Source organism: Etheostoma spectabile, chromosome 5 (genome assembly GCF_008692095.1).
Source record: "Etheostoma spectabile isolate EspeVRDwgs_2016 chromosome 5, UIUC_Espe_1.0, whole genome shotgun sequence".
Taxonomy (NCBI): domain Eukaryota; kingdom Metazoa; phylum Chordata; class Actinopteri; order Perciformes; family Percidae; genus Etheostoma; species Etheostoma spectabile.
Window position 1 is genome coordinate 37,852,367 of NC_045737.1, and position 22,500 is coordinate 37,874,866.

Below are 22,500 nucleotides of genomic sequence, written 5' to 3' on the forward strand. Positions count from 1 at the left end.
GCGTTGTTGTTGTTAGCTCGTTGGAGAGTTTGTTGATTTTGTTCCTGCTTTTTGTAGGTTTTTGTTTTCAAGATTTGTCACATTTTTCAACGATCTTTTCTGGGATAGAAAGTTTTTTTTTTTTGTCAAATGTGACCTGAGGAAAACACAAGGCTAAGAAATGCCAATAACAGAGGCATGTTTCCTTCCATCCCAAAAGGCTGTGTGGACTAGCCAGACCCTCGTCAGCAGCGCTGTGGGGAAGGTCGTGGCAACGTGAGACTCTCTCGGTGGTGTATGCCCAACAGGCTGCATGGGTTGACGCGTACCAAGTCCTCAATTTCATGGGGAACAAGTAAGATAATAACTAATATAGAAGCTGTGCATATATTGATATTATCCAAATCGTGATATGAGACGGAGATCGTCTTAGATTTTGGATACTCGTAATATGGCATAAGTGTTGTCTTTACCCTGTTTTAAAGGCTGAATACAGTAAAATTGATGTAATTTTCTCTTACAGATTGTAACTTAACTGTTATTATTTTTCATTTACCCACGTAGTCATTATATCAACAGGACTGATGGCTCATTTATCTAAAAATCTCATTGTGTACAAATATTTGTGGAAAGCACCAATAGTCAACGCTACGTATCGTTGAGGTATCGATATTGTAGTATTTGGTCAAAAATATCGGGATATTGATTTTCTCACCTATCGCCAACCCTAAGTTAATACATTGTGTCGTAAGATGTATAAATGTGAACCACACTTTATATTTGACAGGGTTAAATTAGTACGCAGTATGAAAACTGAAACCAAAGCGGTTGTTTCACACTGAAAACCGAAAACACCAATCTCATATGTTCACTGCATCTTTCAGTTGTTTCTTGTCATTCGCAGGGGTATTTTCATTGGCTGAACATAGACTTGCAATAACAATACAATTGTCTCCTTCAGTTCAATTAAAAAAGATATTTATTAGGGTTACTTTTGCAAACAAAATTCAAGTTTGAATGAAACCAGAATACACCCCCTTTTGGTTTATCCATTAAACTGGACCCTGATAATCTAAGACAAAGTACACAACTTTTGAAGTTAACAACGGTTCGTTATTATCAGTGGAAAAAAAAAAATCTTAAAGCTACGGTGTGTAGTTTCTGTCTCCCTAATGGGAATCTAAGTAATGCACAACACGGTCGGAGCGTCTACACGATACAAGCCTTCGTTATGTGACGATCTGAGAGCCAATAACGTCATTACGATACAACGATTGGGTTGTTATATATTTACTTGCCCGACGTGGCGTTTACTTGCCCCGGGGCCTTTGGGCAAAACTATTGTGACCCTGTTCAACTGGCAGAGGTGCTCAGGAAAAACAAACAAAACTTTTTTTGGATGTGAAAACGCGAGGAGTCACGAAAAGATGTGTTTTCATGCAGCTTAAGTGTGTCCGTCCGTAAACAATGGCTGTTTACCTGCAAAGACGGTGAAGCAGGCAGGAACGGGCCTCGCAGCTGCAGCCCAGTCGGAGCTGCACTTGGCGTGGGTATTTCCCAACAGTGATTTGTGTGTGTGTGTGGGGTGTGTGTGTGTGTGTGTGGTGTGTGTGTGGTGTGTGCGTGTGCGTGTGTGCGTGGTGCGTGTGCGTTGCGTGTTGCTGTTGGTGGCAGGAAGGGGGAAGTTCTCCGTGGCACCCTGAGCTTACAGAGGAGACCTAACACTCCGGTTCCTCTCTCGGCCCCCTCAAGTCATGAATTGTTGCATGCCGCTGTGTGCTATTATATGCTGTCCGAACGGCCTCTTAGAGGACAACATCCCCCCCCCCCTGAAGAGCGCTTGGCCGCTTTAATATCAAAACCTTTTTTAGGATCACATGCCGTTCAGAGCAGATTGGAAAGTGGGGGTGTTTTAAACTGAAACTGAATTTTGAGAAACAACCAAAAGGAATCAGTGTTATTGTTCTAATTTAGCTGCAGAGTTGGTGGGGACTTAGTTGTGACCTGTTTTGGTCTGTATAAAGTAATGGGTCTGTTCAACGATGTATGCGACAAAGTAAAGTTTGGGGTCGTGAAAGCCAGCTTTAACCATAGGTCGTCTTCTGTTAACCATGAACATGCCCTTCCAGTCAAAATTGAAGTTGTTGTGCTTTTCCGATGTTTTGTCCTTTTTACGATTTATTTACACTTTCTTTTCCAGCTTTGGGCTTTTTTTTTTTTTTTTTAAACCTGAGCTGGTTAATAACAGGTTTAACCACTTATTCTTTAATTCTAAGTCAACAAACATCATTTAGAGCAAATTAGACATAAAATCTTTGTTAAAAAGGCAGAAATTATGAATATTTTGACTAAATAGTTAAGATCAGAGGAGTTGAGACGGTAGATGTCAAAGTTTGTCGGATTCTGTTTTGGAAAAAGATTAAAATGCTATAAGATTAAAGAAAAAAAGCCCCAAAAAATTCAATGAAAATTATTAATTGCACACGAAGAGCGTTGTAGGAATCACCATGTGTTGGGACAACTTTGGTTAAAAGAAATATATATTCAGATAGTAAAACACTTAGAAACGGGTCAATGTGACCCGAGGACAACAACACAAGTGTTAATGTGAGTGTTTCCTTGTGAAAGATGTGGGCGGGTCCTACCACCAGTGGCAGGAAGCGATTAAACTCTGTACACCAATGGCGCAACTCAGTCAAAGCTGAAAGGCCAAACAAGCGGCAACAACAGGGGAAGGCGCTTCTTATATTACAACAATTAAAAAAAATATATAGGTTATTTTAAATGGATTAGCAGTTTCTTTTTCCAAAAGTACAAACATTGGGAGCAACTGAGGTCGCGACCGGCGCGCCCGCAAGTGCTCTCGTTAAGAGCACTTTTACATTGACGTGGAAAGAAGGACAATTATTTTTGGGGCATTTCCGCCACTAATGGACAGGAAAAGCCTAGCGGATTATTAAAATAAGGGGGGAGACTGCATGGCGACAATCCAGCCTACAGGTTGGCCTCGAAACCCTGGACCTCTGCATCATTAGGTATTAAACCTCCCTCTACGTAGAGTGTGCGCCTGACTCTACCAACACTGACATGTTGAATGGCAACTTTGGGTATTCAGTTTCCTTGCCCAAGACACTTTTAAACGGGACAGAAGACAAGTTTATTTTTTGGGGGGCTTTTTTTCTAGCTTTAAACGTGTGTTGTATTTACCAGTCAAAAATTGAAAATCACCGTATTCTAATCGACGTATTAAGTTTTATTCTGTTTTTGTCCCTTTTTTTTTGCAACAGCCGTGACGCTTTTTTTTCAATGTTTTGGTTCATTTTTTTGACCTTTTTTGTTTCAACACATTAACTTTAGTGTTGACAGTTATTTTCACGAAATTTAGGTGCAATATCCAATGTTATAGGAAATTCATACAAATGTGTGAGTTAGAAAAGCAGAATTGAGGACATTATGAGGAACTAAACATTAAGGATGTCACTGGGATGCATGATAACTCCAGACTGGCGACTTACTGTGCAACTTTTAATCAACTACTATGTCACAAACAACACTTCATTTCGTATTTGCACCAATGCTCTAACAATTGCATAAGAGCCCAAATTAATGCACAGTAGGATGTGTACTTGCCAAACGGCGTGGGGGAATCAATCATGTTATTTTGGGGAATGTAAAAAGAACATTGATATAGGACAACATGAGGAAACCATGAAGACAAATGAGGACAACATTGAGGGTTAAAGAAAAGGCAGCTAGGTGAGAAAGGGGGGGGGGGAGAGGGGAAGCCATGCAGGAAACTCGAACCTGGACCCTCTGCGTCGACGGATCAAAACCTCTACCGTATATGGCGCATCGCTACCCGTGCTGATCCCAACCCGGCCACACCGACCTCGTCGTAATGGCTTTGCCACCAACCGAGAATCCCTGCGTTTTTGGTTTTGAGTCAAATGGAGGGTCACCATACACATTTCCTGGTACAGTAATGCTTTTTCTGTCACCCAATCACGTTAGCTGTGTCGAACCTCTATCACAACAACATAGGGGGGTGTTATACTTAACCCCGATAATTTTAACATTGGGTGTATACTTTGGCCCCTGTATTTTAAATAGGGCCGCGGTGGACCCTACTTCTGCCCCTGTATTGAACATGGGGGTGTTACTTATGCCCCTGTATTTTAACATAGGGGTGTATACTATTGCCCCTGTATTTTGAAACATGGGTGGGGATATTATGGACCCTGTATTTTAACATCGGGGGGTGTATACTTATGCCCCCTGTATTTTACATAGGGGGGTGCTATACTTATGACCCTGATTTTACAATAGGGGGTGTTATAACTATGCCCCCTGTATGTTAAACATAGTGGGGTGTATCCTCTATGCCCCTGTATTTAACATTAGCGGGGGTGTGCTAACTTATGCCCCTGGTTATTTTAACATAGGGGGTGTATACTTATGCCACTGTATTTTAACATAGGGGGTGTATACTTATGCCCCCTGTATTTTAAAATAGGGGTGTATACTTATGCCCCCTGTATTTTAAATAGGGGGGGTATACTTATGACCCTGTATTTAACATAGGGGGTGTGTTAATTATGCCACTGTATTTTTAACATAGGGGGGTGTTAACTTTGCCCCCCCTGATTTAACATAGGGGGGGTGATACTTGTGCCCCCTGATTTTAACATAGGGGTGCTATACTTGTGCCCCTGGTTTTTAAGGAAGAAACAGTTATTTATTTACAATACATTTTTGATTCACAAGAAAATTGTGTCCTTTAAAAGGTGATTTTTCCTCTTTTTTTTTATCAAGGATCAATTCCAAAAGATGTTTTTTATTCGCTTTTAGTCAACTTTACCACGGGTGTGTGTAACGTATGAGCACAGCTGTAAATGCTCAGGCAGTCGATGACTGATACAGATCTCACTTTGGGTATCTGTTAGCTCTGGGCGCTAATAGACTATGAAAAGATGCAAAACATCTCACTGTGGCATGTATATGTATATTCAACACTTGTAGGATTATGTCATACAATGAGAGGTAGAGCAGCAGGAGCCAGCAGAAAAACAGACACCATGAAGATACCGTCAGTCAACAATGTGAAAGTTCAGTCTATTACGGCTAATATCGCCAGAACAGATGCAGCCGTTGAGCCTATCTTCATTTTTGGGAGCAACGATTTAAGGAGATTCTTAAATCTGTACCCCTTTAAAAAAAAATCACACTAAATTAGTACGGGGGGGGGGGGGGGGGGGGGGTACGATAATCACGAACTTAAGCCACGATACCATACTATTGCGATTTTAAACATATTGCAATATTCGAGATATATTGCAATTTCATAACCCTTTTTTTCCAACTCTAATTTTCTCACCAATTTCTAATATGTCTGATGATGTACTGATAAACTTACAACATCTGTTTCACTAAAAAAGAAACATTTTTCTGTTTGTCATCCCAATTCAATGTTTATCGCTGCCAATGCCAAAATGAGGGACAAAAACTGAGAACATATATTTATATAAATAATATATCCAACTTGGCGCCTGATGATCGACCCAGTATACCATGAAAATATTGCGATTCTCTGCTGTGTGGATTTTTTTTTTTTTCCCCCACCCCTAGAAATCAGTGTGCTATCAAATTAGGTTAATTCTTATGTTTTGGTGGTTTTGGTCTGGGGCTCAGTACAAACATTTAAGTGATTCTAGCACCAATGAGTCCAGACACACGCTTCCACCAGCGTAAACACACATGAAGGTGCAAAGGATGAACTTCGCCTCCCCCCCCCCCTGCAGGTGAGACATCAAGAATGGCGAAGCGCTACTCCTTCTAGAGAGACGGTCCCTTTCATGGCTACAAGGACAAACGCAGGGACTCTGACTGGCCTAACCCGCTCAACAACTTCATCCGTAGCAGTAAGATCACAAAAGACACACAAAAGACACCACAAAGGACACGCCTGCGTCCACGAGGGTGGCCATAGTTGGGATCTGGTCCAGGTCCTTTTGATTCCGGGTCGTATCGGATTTTCTTGAGGGGTGGAGTTGAAAGGTCAGAATCAGAATCAGAAGAAAAACTTTATTGATCCCCGGAAGGGAACACTCTGCGTTGCAGTGCACAAATCGTCTAAATGCAGGAGTAGAAATCTAAGGAAAAGAAATGTAAGGAGTGTGGAGATGTACCGGTTTTTAATGTTATGAACAGTATTACATACGTTAATGGTGTGGCACTGGTGTGAAAATACGTACTAATATATTAATAGTAATAGTCGCAGTTGCGGATGCCACAACATCAAGGTAGTGTAATTGCACAAAACAGATAAATATGTCCAGTTTCAGGGGGGGGGGGAGTTATATAGTTTGACGGCCAGAGGCATGAATGACTTCCTGTGAATCACATGCTTATTTCAAAATAAGAGGACAAGTTTGATTTTCGTCTTTTTTAACTTTTTTACTTAATGGCCCATATTGACATTGTAGGCAATTTTATCCAATACAGTACACTGCACTTTTCAATGAGAGTAAAAAGCAACACAAAAATATCTAACATAATATGAACAGGGTACACCTCGGGGTTCATTCAAACACCATAGGACTACATAGAAGCAGGGGAAAATAAGATGTTTAACATTATTTCTAAATCAAGGCCTAGAAGGGACAGGGGTCCATCTTCTCACAAGCAAAGATACGGTAAACTGTAAAATAGGAAGTCTTATTTTCCATTGTATGGGACCCGTTTGATTTTTTTTGTCTCCATGAGCTACTGTAGGGGGGGGGGGGGGGGGGGGGGGGGGGGGAGGCTCTCCAATTAATAGAAATCATTCCTTGCAATCATTAACACAATCTGAGCATTAGCTTTGGAGCCTTTTAGAAAGGCAGTGTTCGGGTATTTCTCCAAGTGAGAAAAATAAGGGTCCAAGGAGAGAGTTTGTCCACGTCCTCATTTAGTCTGTTCCAGTATGTCCTGTCTCACCCTGAAGCCAGCCACATAGTGGGTGTGGTCCTCACCACCATAACACCGTTGCCTCCAGCTTAGTGTGCGGGGCTAGCTTTTGTTTTTATGTCAGTGGTTTCCAACGTATAATTAAGCAAGACCGGCGGTAGTCCACGGCTGCAAACACAACGAGCTCCTGGGCGCTACGAAAACAAAACTTGTTCATGTGAAAACGAGGTACGTTTTCCCAACGATCCACCAATGAAAAAAAACAATTCCATGAGTTGTCCATTTGGAGCAAGTTCTCATGCCCGTTCTGATTTCCGTACACTGAAAACACAATGCAAATGTAAAGCGCTGTATGTTAACACAGCGCTTTCTCTAGTCTTAACGAACTACTCCCAGCGCTTAAAAGAAAACAAAACTGCAGTTATAGATCCTAGATATCTATATGTGCGTAACGAAGTGTGGGTCCCGTGCTTCTCACGTCTCTTTCAAGATATTGTCAGAGCTCATGAAGGAACGGAGCGGCCAAGCCCAAACACATTCATCTCCCTTCCCTTGTCTGCAGTGGAACCAACCAGTCATCTGCAGGCTGAGACCTGCCACTTCCTACACTCTCCGAACGAGAGGTGGCCCTTCACGCCTCTCCTCAATCCAGGTGTCTTGATCGTTTCTTAAAAGCAAGGACCCCACAACACCCGCGTGTTGTCTTCTCACTTTCGAGACCATCCGGTCCCAGGGTCAAACTGGGACCCGGGACCTTATTTGGGGTTGTACAAACCAATTCTCGCCACAATATAATCTTACTTCAAGATATATTAACAGATATTGTCTGTATCTCAATTATTCCACAGCTGAGGATAACAGCTAGTTCAGCGGAAGCATCAGTCTCTACTCGCACACTATTAAACATGGAAGTGGGGTTTTTATAATAAGTTATAATTCATGTTAAAAATCCACTTATGGAAACAACATAAGGTCATATCCAGAATAATGTGCGAGGCAGGAATACAAATAAAGTTACATTTATAATTATAAATACATGATGTTAAGGGAGGAAAAAAGAGGGGTTACTGTACCATTTTTTATTTGAAAGGGTCAGTTGACACGATACCACACAAGGGTTAAACTGAAAGACTGAAAGAGAGACGGAGCAGGGACCTAGAGCCCAGGCCTTTTAAGCCATACAGGATGCGATATTTGGTATTTAACAATCCGTATTTAGATATATCGGACGATAATACAGTGTTTAAAAAAAAAAAAAAATCCAGGAAATGCGGAACAAATCAAAACAGAATTCCCTAACATTGGTTTAGTTAGTTAAACATTTGTAGGCTTTATGAGTTATCACTAATTAATATGTTAATAATTTGTTTTATTGTCACAACAGAAACCTCAAAAGATATTAAATTTTGAGAAAATAAAATGGTATTAACAAATACAAACTAAGATATGTACTTAAAGCCTTTGAAACAAAAACCACTGCCATACCAAAGACTAAATCAGTTATTATTAAAGATTAATTTATCAGAATAAAAGTTGTCACTTATAAAGGATATGATGAATCATCATAATAATTATAATGACAAATATGTACAGCACTACTCGTAGATATATATATAGATATATATTATATAGATATATATATATATATATATTCTATATATATACTATATATATAGATATAGATATATATAATATATTATATATATCCCATTCACTGCTTAAGGAATGGAGAATAGTAGGAATGAGTATATCCAGAAAATGTGTCTAATTTACTTTAATTAATATTGATGTCCGTTATATTTGGGTTGTTTTTTTTGTTGTTAGCTCCTGAAAAAACACCTTTTTGTTTGGTGTTTCCAGCTAAAATCAGAATCAGTCCAAAGTTCTCTTTACAGATATTAAAGAAAAAAACTATACAAAATACTCTAGAAAACATCAATGGCCCCCCAACAAGCGCCTTGTTACTATTCCGCACTTTCTTCTTTATGTGCTAATTGTGCTACTGAAAAGTTGATAATGTTAAAATGTCCTCACCAACCTACACGCCGTTCAACACACGGAGTATTGAAAGATTCTGGCATTAGGGACAACAAAGTCTGACATGGGTTCCTGCACGCCAGACTGGGGGGGGGGGGGGGACGGGGGTTGTGTTTAAAATGTCGTTCGCAACAAACGGGAAGTCTGTCAACACAGCGAGAAGAAAGACAGGAAGGAGGGTGGCTGGGGCGGGACGCCCAGTTTTGAAGGGTTTTCGCTGCAACAACACAATCTAATGTACACATTCTGCACTTGTTACCGATGGCCCGATCGGTTGTACAGAACACGACGCGTGATAAACGAATCATCCTACCCCCCCCCCCCCCCCCCCCCCCCCCGCATTGAACAGGAGCAGCACTCACTCGTCAGAGTAGGTCACTTTCTAGGTTGTAGAGGGGGGATGTCTGAACCGTTCCAAGGCTCTCACGTCCTATAGAAGAGAATAAGGACTTCAGATACCAGTTATTTATGGGACCTACTAAGGTCTATATAAAAAGATTCAGATACAGATTAGGGGGCCACAAGGTCTATATAAAAGAGACTTCAGATTACGTATCGGGGGACCACTAAGGTTCTATATAAAAAGAGGCTTCAGATTACAGTAGTAGGGACCACTAAGTCTATATAAAAGGACTTAGATTACAGTATTAGGGGTCACTAAGGTCAATAAGGAGACTTAGATACAGTATTAGGGACACTAGTTCTATATAAAAGAGACTTCAGATACAGTATTAGGGGGGACCACTAAGGGTCTATATAAAAGAGACATCAGAGACAGTATTCGGGGGACCACTAAGGTCTCTTATAAAAGAGAACTTCAGAACATGATTAGGGGAACACTACGGTATATATAAAAGAAGACTTACCTCGTCAGCTCTATGGGAACACTAATTCGGTCTATATACACACGAGGACTTTCAGACTACCGTATTAGGACCACAAGGCCTATACTAAAAGAGACGTTCAGATACAGTATTAGGGGGCACACCTAAGTCTCATATAAAAGAGACTTCAGATACAGTATTAGGGACCACTACGGTCTATATAAAGAGACTCAGATACAGTATTAGGGAACACTAAGGTCTATATAAAAGAGACATCAGATAAGTATTAGGGACCACTAAGGTCTATATAAAAGAGACTTCAGATACAGTATGGGACCACTCAAGGGACGCCATCAAAAGAGGACTTCAGAAGACAGTATTAGGGGACCACGAAGGTCTATATAAAAGAGACTTCAATACGTATTAGGGACACTAAGGCTATATAAAAGAGACTTCAGAGACAGTATTAGGGGACCACTATAGGTCTTTATTAAAAGAGACTTACAGATAACAGTCTTAGGGGGAACCACTAAGGTCTATATAAAAGAGACATCAGATACAGTTTAGGGGAACACTAAAGGTCTATATAAAAGAGACTTCAGATACAGTATAGGGGACCACTAAGGTCTATATAAAAGAGACTTCAGATACAGGATTAGGGCAACTAAGGTCATATAAAAGAGACTTCAGATACAGTATTAGGACCACTAAGGTCTATATAAAAGAGACTTCAGCTTACAGTTATTAGGGGCCCACTAAGGCATATGAAAAGAGACTTTCAGATACAGATTAGGGACCACTAGGTCTATATAAAAGACCATCAGAGACAGTATTAGGGGACCACTACCAGGTTATATAAAGAGGACTTCAGATAAAGTATTAGGGGACCACTAAGGTCTATATAAAAGAGTTTCAGATACAGTATTAGGGGACCACTAAGGTCTATATAAAAGAGGACTTCAGATACAGTATTAGGGACCACTAAGGTCTATAATAAAGAGACTTCAGAATACAGTATAGGGGACCACTAAGTCTATATAAAAGAGACTTCAGATACAGTATTAGGGACCACTAATGGTCTATATAAAAGAGACTTCAGATACAGTATTAAGGGACCCTAAAGGTATATATAAAAGAGACTTACAGATACAGTATTAGGCGACCACTAGGGTCTATATAAAAGAGAGTAAGATTTACAGTATTAGGGGACAATAAGGTCTCAAAAAGGACAGCAGAACCCCCCCGTATAGGGGACCACAAGGTCTATATAAAGAGACTTCAGATTACAGTCGTTAGGGGACCACTAAGGTCTATATAAAAGAGACTCAGATACAGATTATGGGGACCACCTAAGGTCTATATACAAGAGACTTCAGATCCAGTATAGGGGCCACTAAGGTCTATATAAAAAGAGATTCAGATACAGTATTAGGGCCACTAAGGTCGATCTAAAAGAGAACTTCAGATTAACCAGTTATTAGGGGGACACACTACAGGCTTGGTGCTATATAAAAAAAGGAGGAATTCCAGTTATACAGTTATAGGGGGGACACTAAGGTCTATATAAAAGGAAAGACTTTCATGTATCATCTGTATGGCGACCACCCTAAGGGTGTTCTATATCTAAAACCGAGACTTCTCCGATGACAGTATGAGGGACCAACTAAAAGGTTTGGCATATATAAAGAGGACTTCAGGATACAGTACTTGGGGACCATAAAGGTCTATATAAAAGAGGACTTCAGTAACGAGTATTTTAGGGACTAAGCATAAATACTCAGGTTGAGTTTGGGCGGTCATATAAAAAGATGACTTCACGCTACAGTATGTAGGGGGGACCACTAAGGGTTCTATATAAAAGAGGACAGCAGGATCAGTATTGGGGGACCACTAAGGGGTCCGATCGAGGACTCTGATACAGAAGAGCCACTAAGCGTCTAGGATCAAGAGCTTCAGTGTACAGTATTAGGGACCACTAAGGGGTCTAATAATAAACGCGTTTCAGAGTACAGTATTAGGGGAGACCACTAAGGTCATCATCATAAAAAGAGACTTAACAGTATAGGCTGAGTAGGACCATAATGGGTCTATATAAAAAGAGGACTTCCAGTTTACAGTATTAGGGGCACTAGCGGGTCTATAAGGGGGGAAAAACCAACTTCATTGATACCCAGTATTAGTGGGGCACCCCTAAGGTTCTATTATAAAAAAGAGGACTCCAGATTTTACAGTATTAGGGACCCACTAGGTCTATATAAAAAGAGGACTTCAGATGACCGTAGTTAGGGACCACTATAACGGGTGCAATATAAAAAAGAGACTTCAGCACCAGTATTGGGGGACACTAAAGGTCTATTATATAAAAGAGACTTCAGATACCAGTATTAGGGGACCACCTAGAGGTCTGATATAAAAACAAGATGACTTCGAGGCATGTCAATAGAATTCAGTACGTATTAGGGGACCACTAAAGGTCTATATTAAATAAACAGGAGACTCAGAATAACGGGTATTAGGGGACAACATAAGGTCTATATAAAAGAGACTTCAGAGTACCCCCAGTATTAGGGACCACTAAGGGGTCTTATATAAAAGAGGACTTTCAGATAACGATTGGAACACAAGTGCATATAAGGGTCTAATATATAAAAGAGACTCAGATACAGTATTAGGGGACCCACATAAGTTTTATATAAAGGAGGGTCTTCAGTACAGTAATTAGGGGGAACCACTAAGGTCTATAAGGTACTATAATTAAAGAGCTAAAACCTTTCTTTTGATGTTCCCTTTCTTTAAATGTTTCATTTTAATGTTAATTTCTTAGCTGCACTGTAACTTTATTCTTGTGTCTAGGTGTCTTATGTTTTATTTTCAACTGTTATTCGTGGTTTTTACTGTTTTTTTTTAACTGATTTTGTGTAAACACTTTGAAATTGCCCTGTTGCTGAAATGTAATCTACAAATAAAGCTGCCTCGCCTGCGCTTAACCTAAAAATCAAAACAAATGGCCGCCTGCCGGTAGTTGAACCTGGGGGTTTGTCCGTAGGACGGAGTGGGCCGAGGCCATCCAGATGGTAGCCGAGTCTCTGGCCAAACAGGAGGAGGAGGGCTTCGAGCGGCCCCACCTCCCAATCGAGAACGTCAACGAGGAGGAGATGGACACCTCCAGCAGCCACTACAAACGAAAGGTGACGGCTCATTGACATGCTCGGTTTCATTGAAAAAGTCAAATCTCTTTTTTGATTACTCCATGTCGCTTTTTTTTGACATTTTGTAGCTTTTTTTTGTCCTTTTGTGTCCTTTTCGGACTTGGCTTTCTCAGGACCTTTTAGTTACTTTTAGTTTTTTCTTTTTTCCGACATTTTTGCTAGAGATGTTCCGAAACCAGTATCGTTTCCCTCCGATACTGCCTAAACGTGGCTGAGTATCGGGAAGTATGGAGTTTATGCCACCGATTGATACCACGTGGACAAAGCCTAAAGAAATTTACGTTAAAGTGTTTATCATGTTCTTTCTGTTAAAAACTGACTGTCAAATGGATTGTGGCGAACAGGTTTGTGTTTCTTCATGTTTCACAAGGAGTTTAACCTGAGCCAGAACCAACAACAAAGATAGAAATGATAATACATCCACACAGCATGGTAGTATACAACTGTTAACCTTAATAAACATGTATGAAACACAGGTATCGGATCAGTACCGGTAGCGGCCGATGCGCGAGTTCAGGTATCGGAATCGGTATCAGGAAGCAAAAAATGGTATGGGACCATCTCTATTTTGACCCTTTATGTCGCATTATTGTCAACATAAAGCCCTGAAAAAGTCAGCAAACGAGTATGTTTAGCCATACTGATAGCCAGTAAAGCAAAAATAAGATAACATTTTTTTAACAACAAACCTGTTCACTGCCTGAAATTAAAAGAAAAATTCTTTTGTGGGAATTAAAAAGTCTGCAAAATGGCCAATTCTGCTTTGAATGTCACGTTAATTGCAGTTTAAAAAACACCTTTTTGGTGCGACGCACAACTTGGCGGTCCAACATCGACAGTCTTGTTGAACTCAAGATTGAAATGCTTGAAAGATCTAAATTCGCAAGGGACCGGCCTTGAGTGTGACTCATGGGATCTAAGTGCATTTAAGGGCCGCAGGACCAGTTTCTTCACACCAGCCTCTGTTTCTTCTGTCCAGACAATGAATGACTTTGACTATCTGAAGCTTCTGGGCAAAGGCACTTTGGGAAAGTCATTTGGTGAGGGAGAAGCGAGCGGCACTAATACGCCAGAAGATCCTCAGAGGAAGTCATCATAGACCAAGGTATCAAGATGCGTCACCCTCCACATTATTATACATTACCACAATGGGTTTCATCAACAAATTCAAGGGTCACATATATATATATAAACTCCCTTTTTATTGTATCTGTCTTAATAAAAGACACTTCCTGATGTAGCGGTCTGAACAGAGCAGACAAAACAACCACATCAGTAGCCCATAATCGATAATGGTCTGGTTGTGTTCAAGGTCTACAGTGTTGTTTTTAAACAGGTTTTAAATGTCCTTCGTTCATGTACCACTATCTCTAATGCTCACTGCCAATGTTGTTTTTAAATCTGGGTGTTGTAGCTTCTTTTCCCTAGTCCAAATATAAGGGCTGTGTATGTACAGGTCATATTTCCTGGTGGCACTTTTATTCAGTTTAAATACATGTTATATACATAGGCACACACCGGCCTCCACCTTCCTCCACATCTCGTCAAAAGCTACGAGACTTAGAAATGGCAGTCCTAAGGAAAAGCTCAGGGTAACCCTGTACAGTGTTAGGGAATGCAGGTCAACTACTTAAAGGTCTATAGAAAAGAGACTTCAGGATACAGTATTAGGGGACCACTAAGGGTCTCTATAGAAAAGAGACTTCAGATACAGATTAGGGACCACTAAGTTCTATATAAAGAGACTTCAGATACAGTATTAGGGACCACTAAGGTCTATATTAAAGAGACTTCAGATACAGTATTAGGGACCACTAAGGTCTAATAAAGAGACTTCAGATACAGTATTAGGAGCCACTAAGGTCTATATAAAAAGAGACTTCAGATACAGATTAGGGACCACTAAGGTCTATATAAAAGAGACTTCAGATACAGTTGAGTAGGGCCACTAAGGTCTATATAAAGAGACTTCAGATACAGTATTAGGGACAGATAAGGTCTATATAAAGAAATTCAGATACAGTATAGGAAGCACTAAGGTCTATATAAAAGAGACTCAGATACAGTATTAGGACCACTAAGGTCTTATAAAAGAGACTCAGATACAGTATTAGGGACCACTAAGGTATAAAAGAGAACTCAGATTACAGTATAGGGGACCACTAAGGTCTTAGAAAGAGCTAAGATACAGTATTAGGGACCACTAAGGACACACACATAAAAGATACTTCAGATACAGTATTAGGGGACCCACTAAGGTCTATTATAAAAGAGACTTCACGATACAGTATTAGGGACCACTAAGGTCTATAGTAAAGAGACTCAGATACAGTATTAGGGACCACTAAGGTCTATATAAAAGAGACTTCAGATACGTATTAGGGGACCACTAAGGTCTATAAAAAGAGACTTCAGATACAGTATTAGGGACCACTAAGGTCTATATAAAAGGACTTCAGATCGACGTATTAGGGACCATAAGGTTATATACAAGAGACTTCAGATACAGTATTAGGGACACACCAAGGTCTATATAAAAGAGACTTCAGATACAGTATTAGGGGACCCTAAGGTCTATATAAAGAGACTTCAGATACAGTATTAGGGACCATAAGGTCTATATAAAAGAGACTTCACGATACAGTATTAGGGACCACTAAGGCTATAAAAGAGACTTCAGATACCGTATTAGGGACCACTAAGGTCTATATAAAGAGACTTCGATACAGTATTAGGGGACCACTAAGGTCTATATAAAAGAGACTCAGATACAGATTAGGGACCACTAAGGTCTATTAAAAGAGATTCAGATGAAGCATTAGGGGACACTAGGTCTATATAAAAGAGACTTCAGATACATTAGGGACCACTAAGTCTATATAAAAAGAGACTTCAGATACGTATTAGGGGACCACTAAGGTTATAAAGCTTTCAAAGCACCATGTCATGAGACCTTAAACATGTTTTACTGGCTACTAGATTGCAATGGCAGATGTCATATCTACTGTCCTCTTATGTGTGAAAATGGCAACTAAAAACCTAATGTGTTACCTTCATTTGGCATGAAACTCTAATAGAGGGCGTTAATATTTAGAAATATCAGTTCCAGAGGGTTTTATGCCCGGCATATCCTGACGTTCACTCGCTCTCTTCCAATTACGTCCTCACCTTTTGACTCAAACAAGAAATTGTCTCGACTAATCAGGTCTTCTTTGCCTTCCTTTGTTTCCATCCAGGATGAAGTTGCTCACACGCCTAACGAAAGTAGGGTATTAAAAAACCTCGGCACCCATCCAAACTGTGAGTATCAGCATGTAGACTGCATGCAAACATAAATTGAAGACACGCCTGCTGCTGGAATGTAAGTTGGAATAAATAAATATAAAAAAGAGGAAAGCAGCCTGAATCAAGACCTGATAAAGTGTGCAAAGAAGGAAAGATGCATGATCAACGCAAGCTTCTGCTCTTAATAAAATAAATAATAACTGAACAAATGCTTGAAACAATAGCTAAGTTCATGCCAAGAGTAAAAAAAAAAAATATATTATATATTAAATATTATAATATATTTTGTGTTTCAGTCTCTGAAGTACTCGTTCCAGACTAGGAGGGCTCTGCTTTGTAATGGAGTCGTCAACGGAAGAGAGGGTGAGACATCAATGAATCGCTTGTTTATGTTTTTGATGCTGGCAGATTGTTGTGAGTTATTTCACGACTAGTGAAGAAGAAGGAGGTGTGTGTGATTCAAAGAGCTCAAGTGAAAGCAGTCTCTCGTGTCGATGTGGTCTCATTTGGAGAGGTGTAGGACTGGAGCGTCTGCACCGACGTGGGTTCTCAGTTATCAAGTGTTAAGGCATTAGTGGCATAAAAGACCAGAGAGGATGGCAAAATATCTCAGAAACTTATGTTTTGTTGTATACAAGTTCACAGAGACACTTACATTTTGCAATTGGTTATAGTTTTTATTTTTTTTTTTTTAACATACAAAACCTAAAACTTTGACCATGTTTCAACGTAAAAGCATGCAGCTTCATCAGGAAATGAACTTAAAGTATTAAAGTAAAAGTACTCAATGAGGAACACTCCTCCCGCTGAGAAAGTCTAAAGGATCCTAACAGTTGTGGTGTTTAATGGCCTAATTCTTTCTCCTTATAGCTGTGTCTCTTGCAGGTCGTTATATTAGTGGCATAAAAGACCAGAGAGGGATGCAAAATATCCTCAAGAAACTAGGTTTTTATCAGTCAGAGACACTTGGATTTTTACAATTGGTTGTAGTTTTTTTTATGTGCTCATTACCACTTTTTTATTTTTTAACATATAAAACATACATTTTTTACCATGTTTCAATATAAAAGTATCATCAGGAAAATGAATTAAAGTATTAAAAGTAAAAGTACTCGATGCAGAACAATCCTCCCGCTGTAGAAGGTGTAAAGGATCCGAACAGTTGTGTGTTTATTGGTCTAATCATTTCAGCTGTGTCTCTTGCAGGTCGTTATATATTAGTGGCATGAAAGACCATAAAGGGATGCAAAATATCCTCAGAACTTATTGTTTTATTATCAGTCAGAGACACTTGGATTTTTACAATTGGTTATAGTTTTTTTTTTTGTGCGTGATTAACATTTTTTAATTTTTTTAACATACAAAACCTATATCTTTGACCGTGTTTCAATGTAAAAGTATCCAAGTATCATCAGGAAAATGAATTAAAGTATTAAAAGTAAAAGTACTCAATGAGGAACACTCCTCGCTGTAGAAGGTGTAAAGGATCCGAACAGTTGTGTGTTTATTGGTCTAATCATTTCAGCTGTGTCTCTTGTAGGTCGTTTATGGTGGCTAGTTTCATTCATAAATAAAACATCACATTTTAACCACAGGAACCACATTATTTATATATCTATATTTGTATGCACAAAGTTAATTTTTTTAAGTAAATTGTGTTTATTCTTCTGCAGCTGTTTTTCCATGTGTAAGGAAAGAGTATTTCGGAGGACCGCACCGTTTCTACGGCGCTGAGATCGTCTCGGCTCTAGATACCTGCATCTGCCAGACGTCTATCGAGATATGAAGGTGAGCGTCCCCTGCTCTGTGGACTGGTCCCTTAGAGCAGGGGTCTTCAACGGTTTCCAGGCAAGGACCCCAAACTGATGGCGAGATGGAGCGGGGACCCCCTAATATATATATATTGTATAACATTGTGGTATATCAAAATGGTCCTATAGCGCCATGGTGCACTGATGACAGAAAGACATCTTCGCCTCCATTATCTGTTCACTACAGTGTGTTGAATTCATGTTATGTGGATTAAAGACATTTCAATTAGTGGGAAAAATGCGGGGGGGGGGGGGGGGAATATTAAAAAAAAAGTCTAATCAACCAAAACTTTCGCGACCCCATGCAGTACCTCCGCGGACCCCCTAGCGGGCGCGGACCCCTGTGAAGACCCCTGCCTAGAGAAATGTCATAGTTTTTTTGGGGAACCCTGCTGCCCTGGTTTGGCAGTTAATAGTTGATCATGTAGGAAATATACAGAAACACGGCTAGATTTTGTAGATTGGAAGACGGGGATAGAAAACAAAGCGTCACAGGATTTTTTTCTCCATTTTTTTCTCTCGTCCTCCTCATCAGCTGGAGAACCTCATGTTGGACAAAGACGGACACATCAAGATCACAGACTTCGGCCTCTGCAAAGAGGGCATCACCGACACTGCCACCATGAAGACCTTCTGTGGAACCCCGGAGTACCTCGCTCCTGAGGTCAGACACACACACACACACGCACACACACACACACACACCAAACCGTTCCCTATCACGGACATAGTGCATTATACAGTGCAGATCCTGAGAGCTACTGAAGGGGGGGGCGCCAAATTATTGTTCATATTTTGAAAGTTTCCAATCAAATTAAAATATGTTAATATCAAGCCAACCTGTTATTTGCAATATTGCTAACACATTTAAATCAACTTCACAATTCCCCAGTTGCCACTAAAATCCACAGACACAGTTCACCCGAAGGATTCACTTTGCCACATTTTAGATTAAAACAAGATTATTCATAAATCCACGGCAACAATTATAAGGCTCTTTTAATAGCTTAGTATACTATGCACTAAAAAGGTATGTATAAAGGCTTTAGGCCGCCCTACAGGTTAATGCAGGCCCAGTTTCATATGCAACTTAATTTTGTACAATAGTATAGGGGTCTGGGTCCCTGATCCGTGTCTTTTTCAGTTAAGCGGTCCTGATACAGTGGGTTCGCCACTCTGTAGTGGTGTTCCAATTGTCCGCAGTTAATTTCATTCACTATAAAGTCCACTAAAAAAAAAAAAATTCACACAATTCACTGTAATTTGCTGTACGATGTACCCTACATTTTACTCCAGTATACCCACAATGCAACGTGGTCGTGTTTCCCCGGAGGAGAAGAAGAAGCAGAAGCATCCGCGAAAACTGGAAAGGAAAAAATGGAGCGGGCTTTTGTTTCTAAACAGTGGAAATGTAACATGTAACTTATATAATATAGGGCCTACAACCTTCTATCCTCCTGGGTGCTCGGTTTGTTTCCTGGACGCATTAGAGGTATTTTAGTTTCAGTTTAGCCTAAATAGCCTAGATCGTTTACCATTTACTGTAATACACACTATACAGGGAACAGTGATGGAGGGAGAAAGGTTTTGGCCACAGCTGCACAACCGAGCCACAACCAGAAAAATAAGATTGGAAACTGTCACAAAAACTGTCCCGAGGCCCGAGCTGAGCCTTCACCGTCTTCTGTCTTCGTCCTGTATGACGAAATCAGGAAAGAAATCGGCTTTTGTTTGTCATCAAGCAGCAGCCGCAGGGGCTCCACTTGTGGAAGTGCCCCATGGTGTGGTTCCTCTAATGGCAGCTAAAGGGTTTGCTTGACAACAAAGTAGAAGGCCAGCAGCTGATTTCACTTCTTCTTCTGTGGTCCTTGGCGGACATTCTGAAGGTGGTTTTCCCTTTAAGAGGACGTGAAAGCGGATATCCGATGCGTCAGGGTCAGAAACGGCTCCGTCAGAAAGAAAAGAGGCACAGGTTGGTCTGAAAACGGCCTCTCGGTGTTTTCATGTGCAATACCGTTACTGTAAAGCTGGATTGTGTCAGTCAGGTGTCTGAGAGGACTACTCAGTATGTAGAATTGTCTTCGATGCTTTAAGGTTGGAGTAAGTCCCCTTCACAAATAGAGGTTGTTTAGTTTTGTACACGGAGAACAAAACGCTGTTCAAAGCGGTTCAAGCAGACTGACAAGCGAAGGGGCAGGAAGTGGCAAAGATCCCTCCGAGCAACCGTTGAATGAGAAGAGAAGAAAACCAGCAGTCATTGGTAAAAGCAGCTGGACGCTTGGCATCGACGCGTGTGCAGATATACACAGGAACAGCTTCCTGCTGCAGGCTCACGTGCAGTATAAAAAGCTGGAATTAACATTTAGAAAATCAGAATTTAGAAATACTTTTTCTTCGGTGTTACAGTTGCAGGAGTATATAAATATCAGAGTGGAAATATAAGGAGTGTGGATATGTACGGTATTTACATAGTCAAAGGAATATTTATGATACAGTATTTACATAATTAAGGAGTTGTAATGGTGAACAGTAATTATGAATGAATAGTAGCGGCAGATTATTGCATACATTTTAAGCCGGTGTAATTGCATAAAACAGATTTTGTTGCGCAATTACACCGGCTTAAAATTTGTGCAGTACTCTGCCGCTACTATCGCAATCAGAATTATTGTTCACCATTACAAATACTGTAAACACTGTATCATAAATATTCCTTTAACTATGTAAAAACTCTTCAAACTTCACAATTAAACCGGTTAGTCCAGGGTTAGCCCTGTTGAAGTATCAGCTGCTAACCCTTTTCCATCCAACCATCCCTTGTTCAAATGAGTTATTACTGAAGAAAAGAAGAAAAAGACCGATATAACAGCGGATTCGTGTTTGAACCGTCACACTATCACGCGCTGAACGAAACGGAGTAATTTACAACACCAACAACATCAACAACTTGAACTTTGAATTGAATATAAAAGGCAGCACTAAAGTAGAATGACATCAAGTTTTCTACTGATATCTCCCTTCAACTATCTTTCAGAGGACTGAATCTGGTGTATTTGGGATATCTGGCAGCCTTGCGCTTGTGTTTATTGCAGCAGTTGATAAAGTGATTTAAAAAAAAAATATATATATATATATATATATATATATATTAGGGATGTCCCAATCAGCATTTTAGGCCTCCGATCCTTATCCGACCCGATTTCGAGTCCCGATCCGATATTTTGCCTTTAGTATTGAAATTGATCAAACTCAAATGTATTTTGAGCAAGTAACCCCAACTTTTTATTAGACTAATATTTTATCAAAAAGCATTACTACTGTTATTGTAAATCCCATGAAATGAAAAATCTTACCCAGAATTAAAGACCATCTTCAATTTAATATTTTAGACAAAAGTAAAAAGAAAAAAACACTGACTTGGTACAGTATTATCAAAAAGAAAGTGCTATCCAAGATCCACTTTTAGCTTGTAAGTGCTTAACGTAGTAGGGACCGAATATCCGTAGTGAAACTAACAACAACGTTGCGGTTCAACTCACGTTGCATCGTTTCTTTTACTTTGCGGTACGGCGGTGGTACGGCTGTGTCTCGGTGGCAGAGCGTAGCGCGGGTCCAAAACCTCCAGAAGACGAGTCGGTCCGACACTCTCAACTACTGAGATGGGCTGGTTGTCAGGAGCGACCTTTTTGTCTCGACCGACCTTTCTGTCATCTTCTTTGCTCTATTATTTTCGTTGCAGTATTTGTCTCTCCTCATAACGTCCAGCGTCTGTTGCTTTGCTTTAGCAACCTTTCCATCTTCCATCTTATGTCTTGTATTATCCTGCTGTCTGCATATATCCTTTTCAGAGTGCATGTGGCGGCGCTTTCACTAGCTGCGGCTCGGAGGCTCTCTAAACTCTCTAAACTGTATTTCGTTGCATTGTACCTGTACATGTGTGATGACAATAAAGTTTAATCTAATCTAATCTAATCTAATCTAATCTGCAGCTTTACCAAACGCTTCATACACATCGTCGTGTTTTGTCCTCAAATGACGAATCCAGTTGGTGGTGTTAGGTGTAGCTCTGCTGCTACCTGCTCTTGAAATCGCCACGTTGCAGACATTGCAAGTAGCTTTAGGACAGTCTTCACTCGCCAGAGTAAAATACTCCCACACTTCTGCCATGCTGGCTTTGCACCGCCGCGGAGGTTTGGATTGCGCAACTACCGTCAACCGCAACTAGCGGGTACGGCGCGACTAGTCAGGTAATGTAGCCGAGCTCCGATCCCGGGAAAATAGGAAAAGATCGGGCGCTCCGTCTCGTATCGTGGATTCAGGACTCCTAATATATAATATATATGTTATTTACGAATAATATTATATATATATATAAATTATATATCTATATTTTTTTACAGGGGTATCCAC

At 40.2% G+C, this 22,500-nt stretch overlaps 1 protein-coding gene across 1 annotated transcript in view; it reads left to right on the forward strand.

The window, feature by feature from the left end:
- Positions 1-22,500, forward strand: part of LOC116689726 (RAC-gamma serine/threonine-protein kinase) — a gene marked incomplete at its 5' end in the record, with an annotated part of 81,844 nt that overhangs the window by 49,307 nt on the left and 10,037 nt on the right. Inside the window, 2 exon segments of the mRNA XM_074783855.1 lie at positions 18,626-18,754; positions 19,121-19,124. Coding sequence (XP_074639956.1) covers positions 18,626-18,754; positions 19,121-19,124 — 133 coding nt within the window.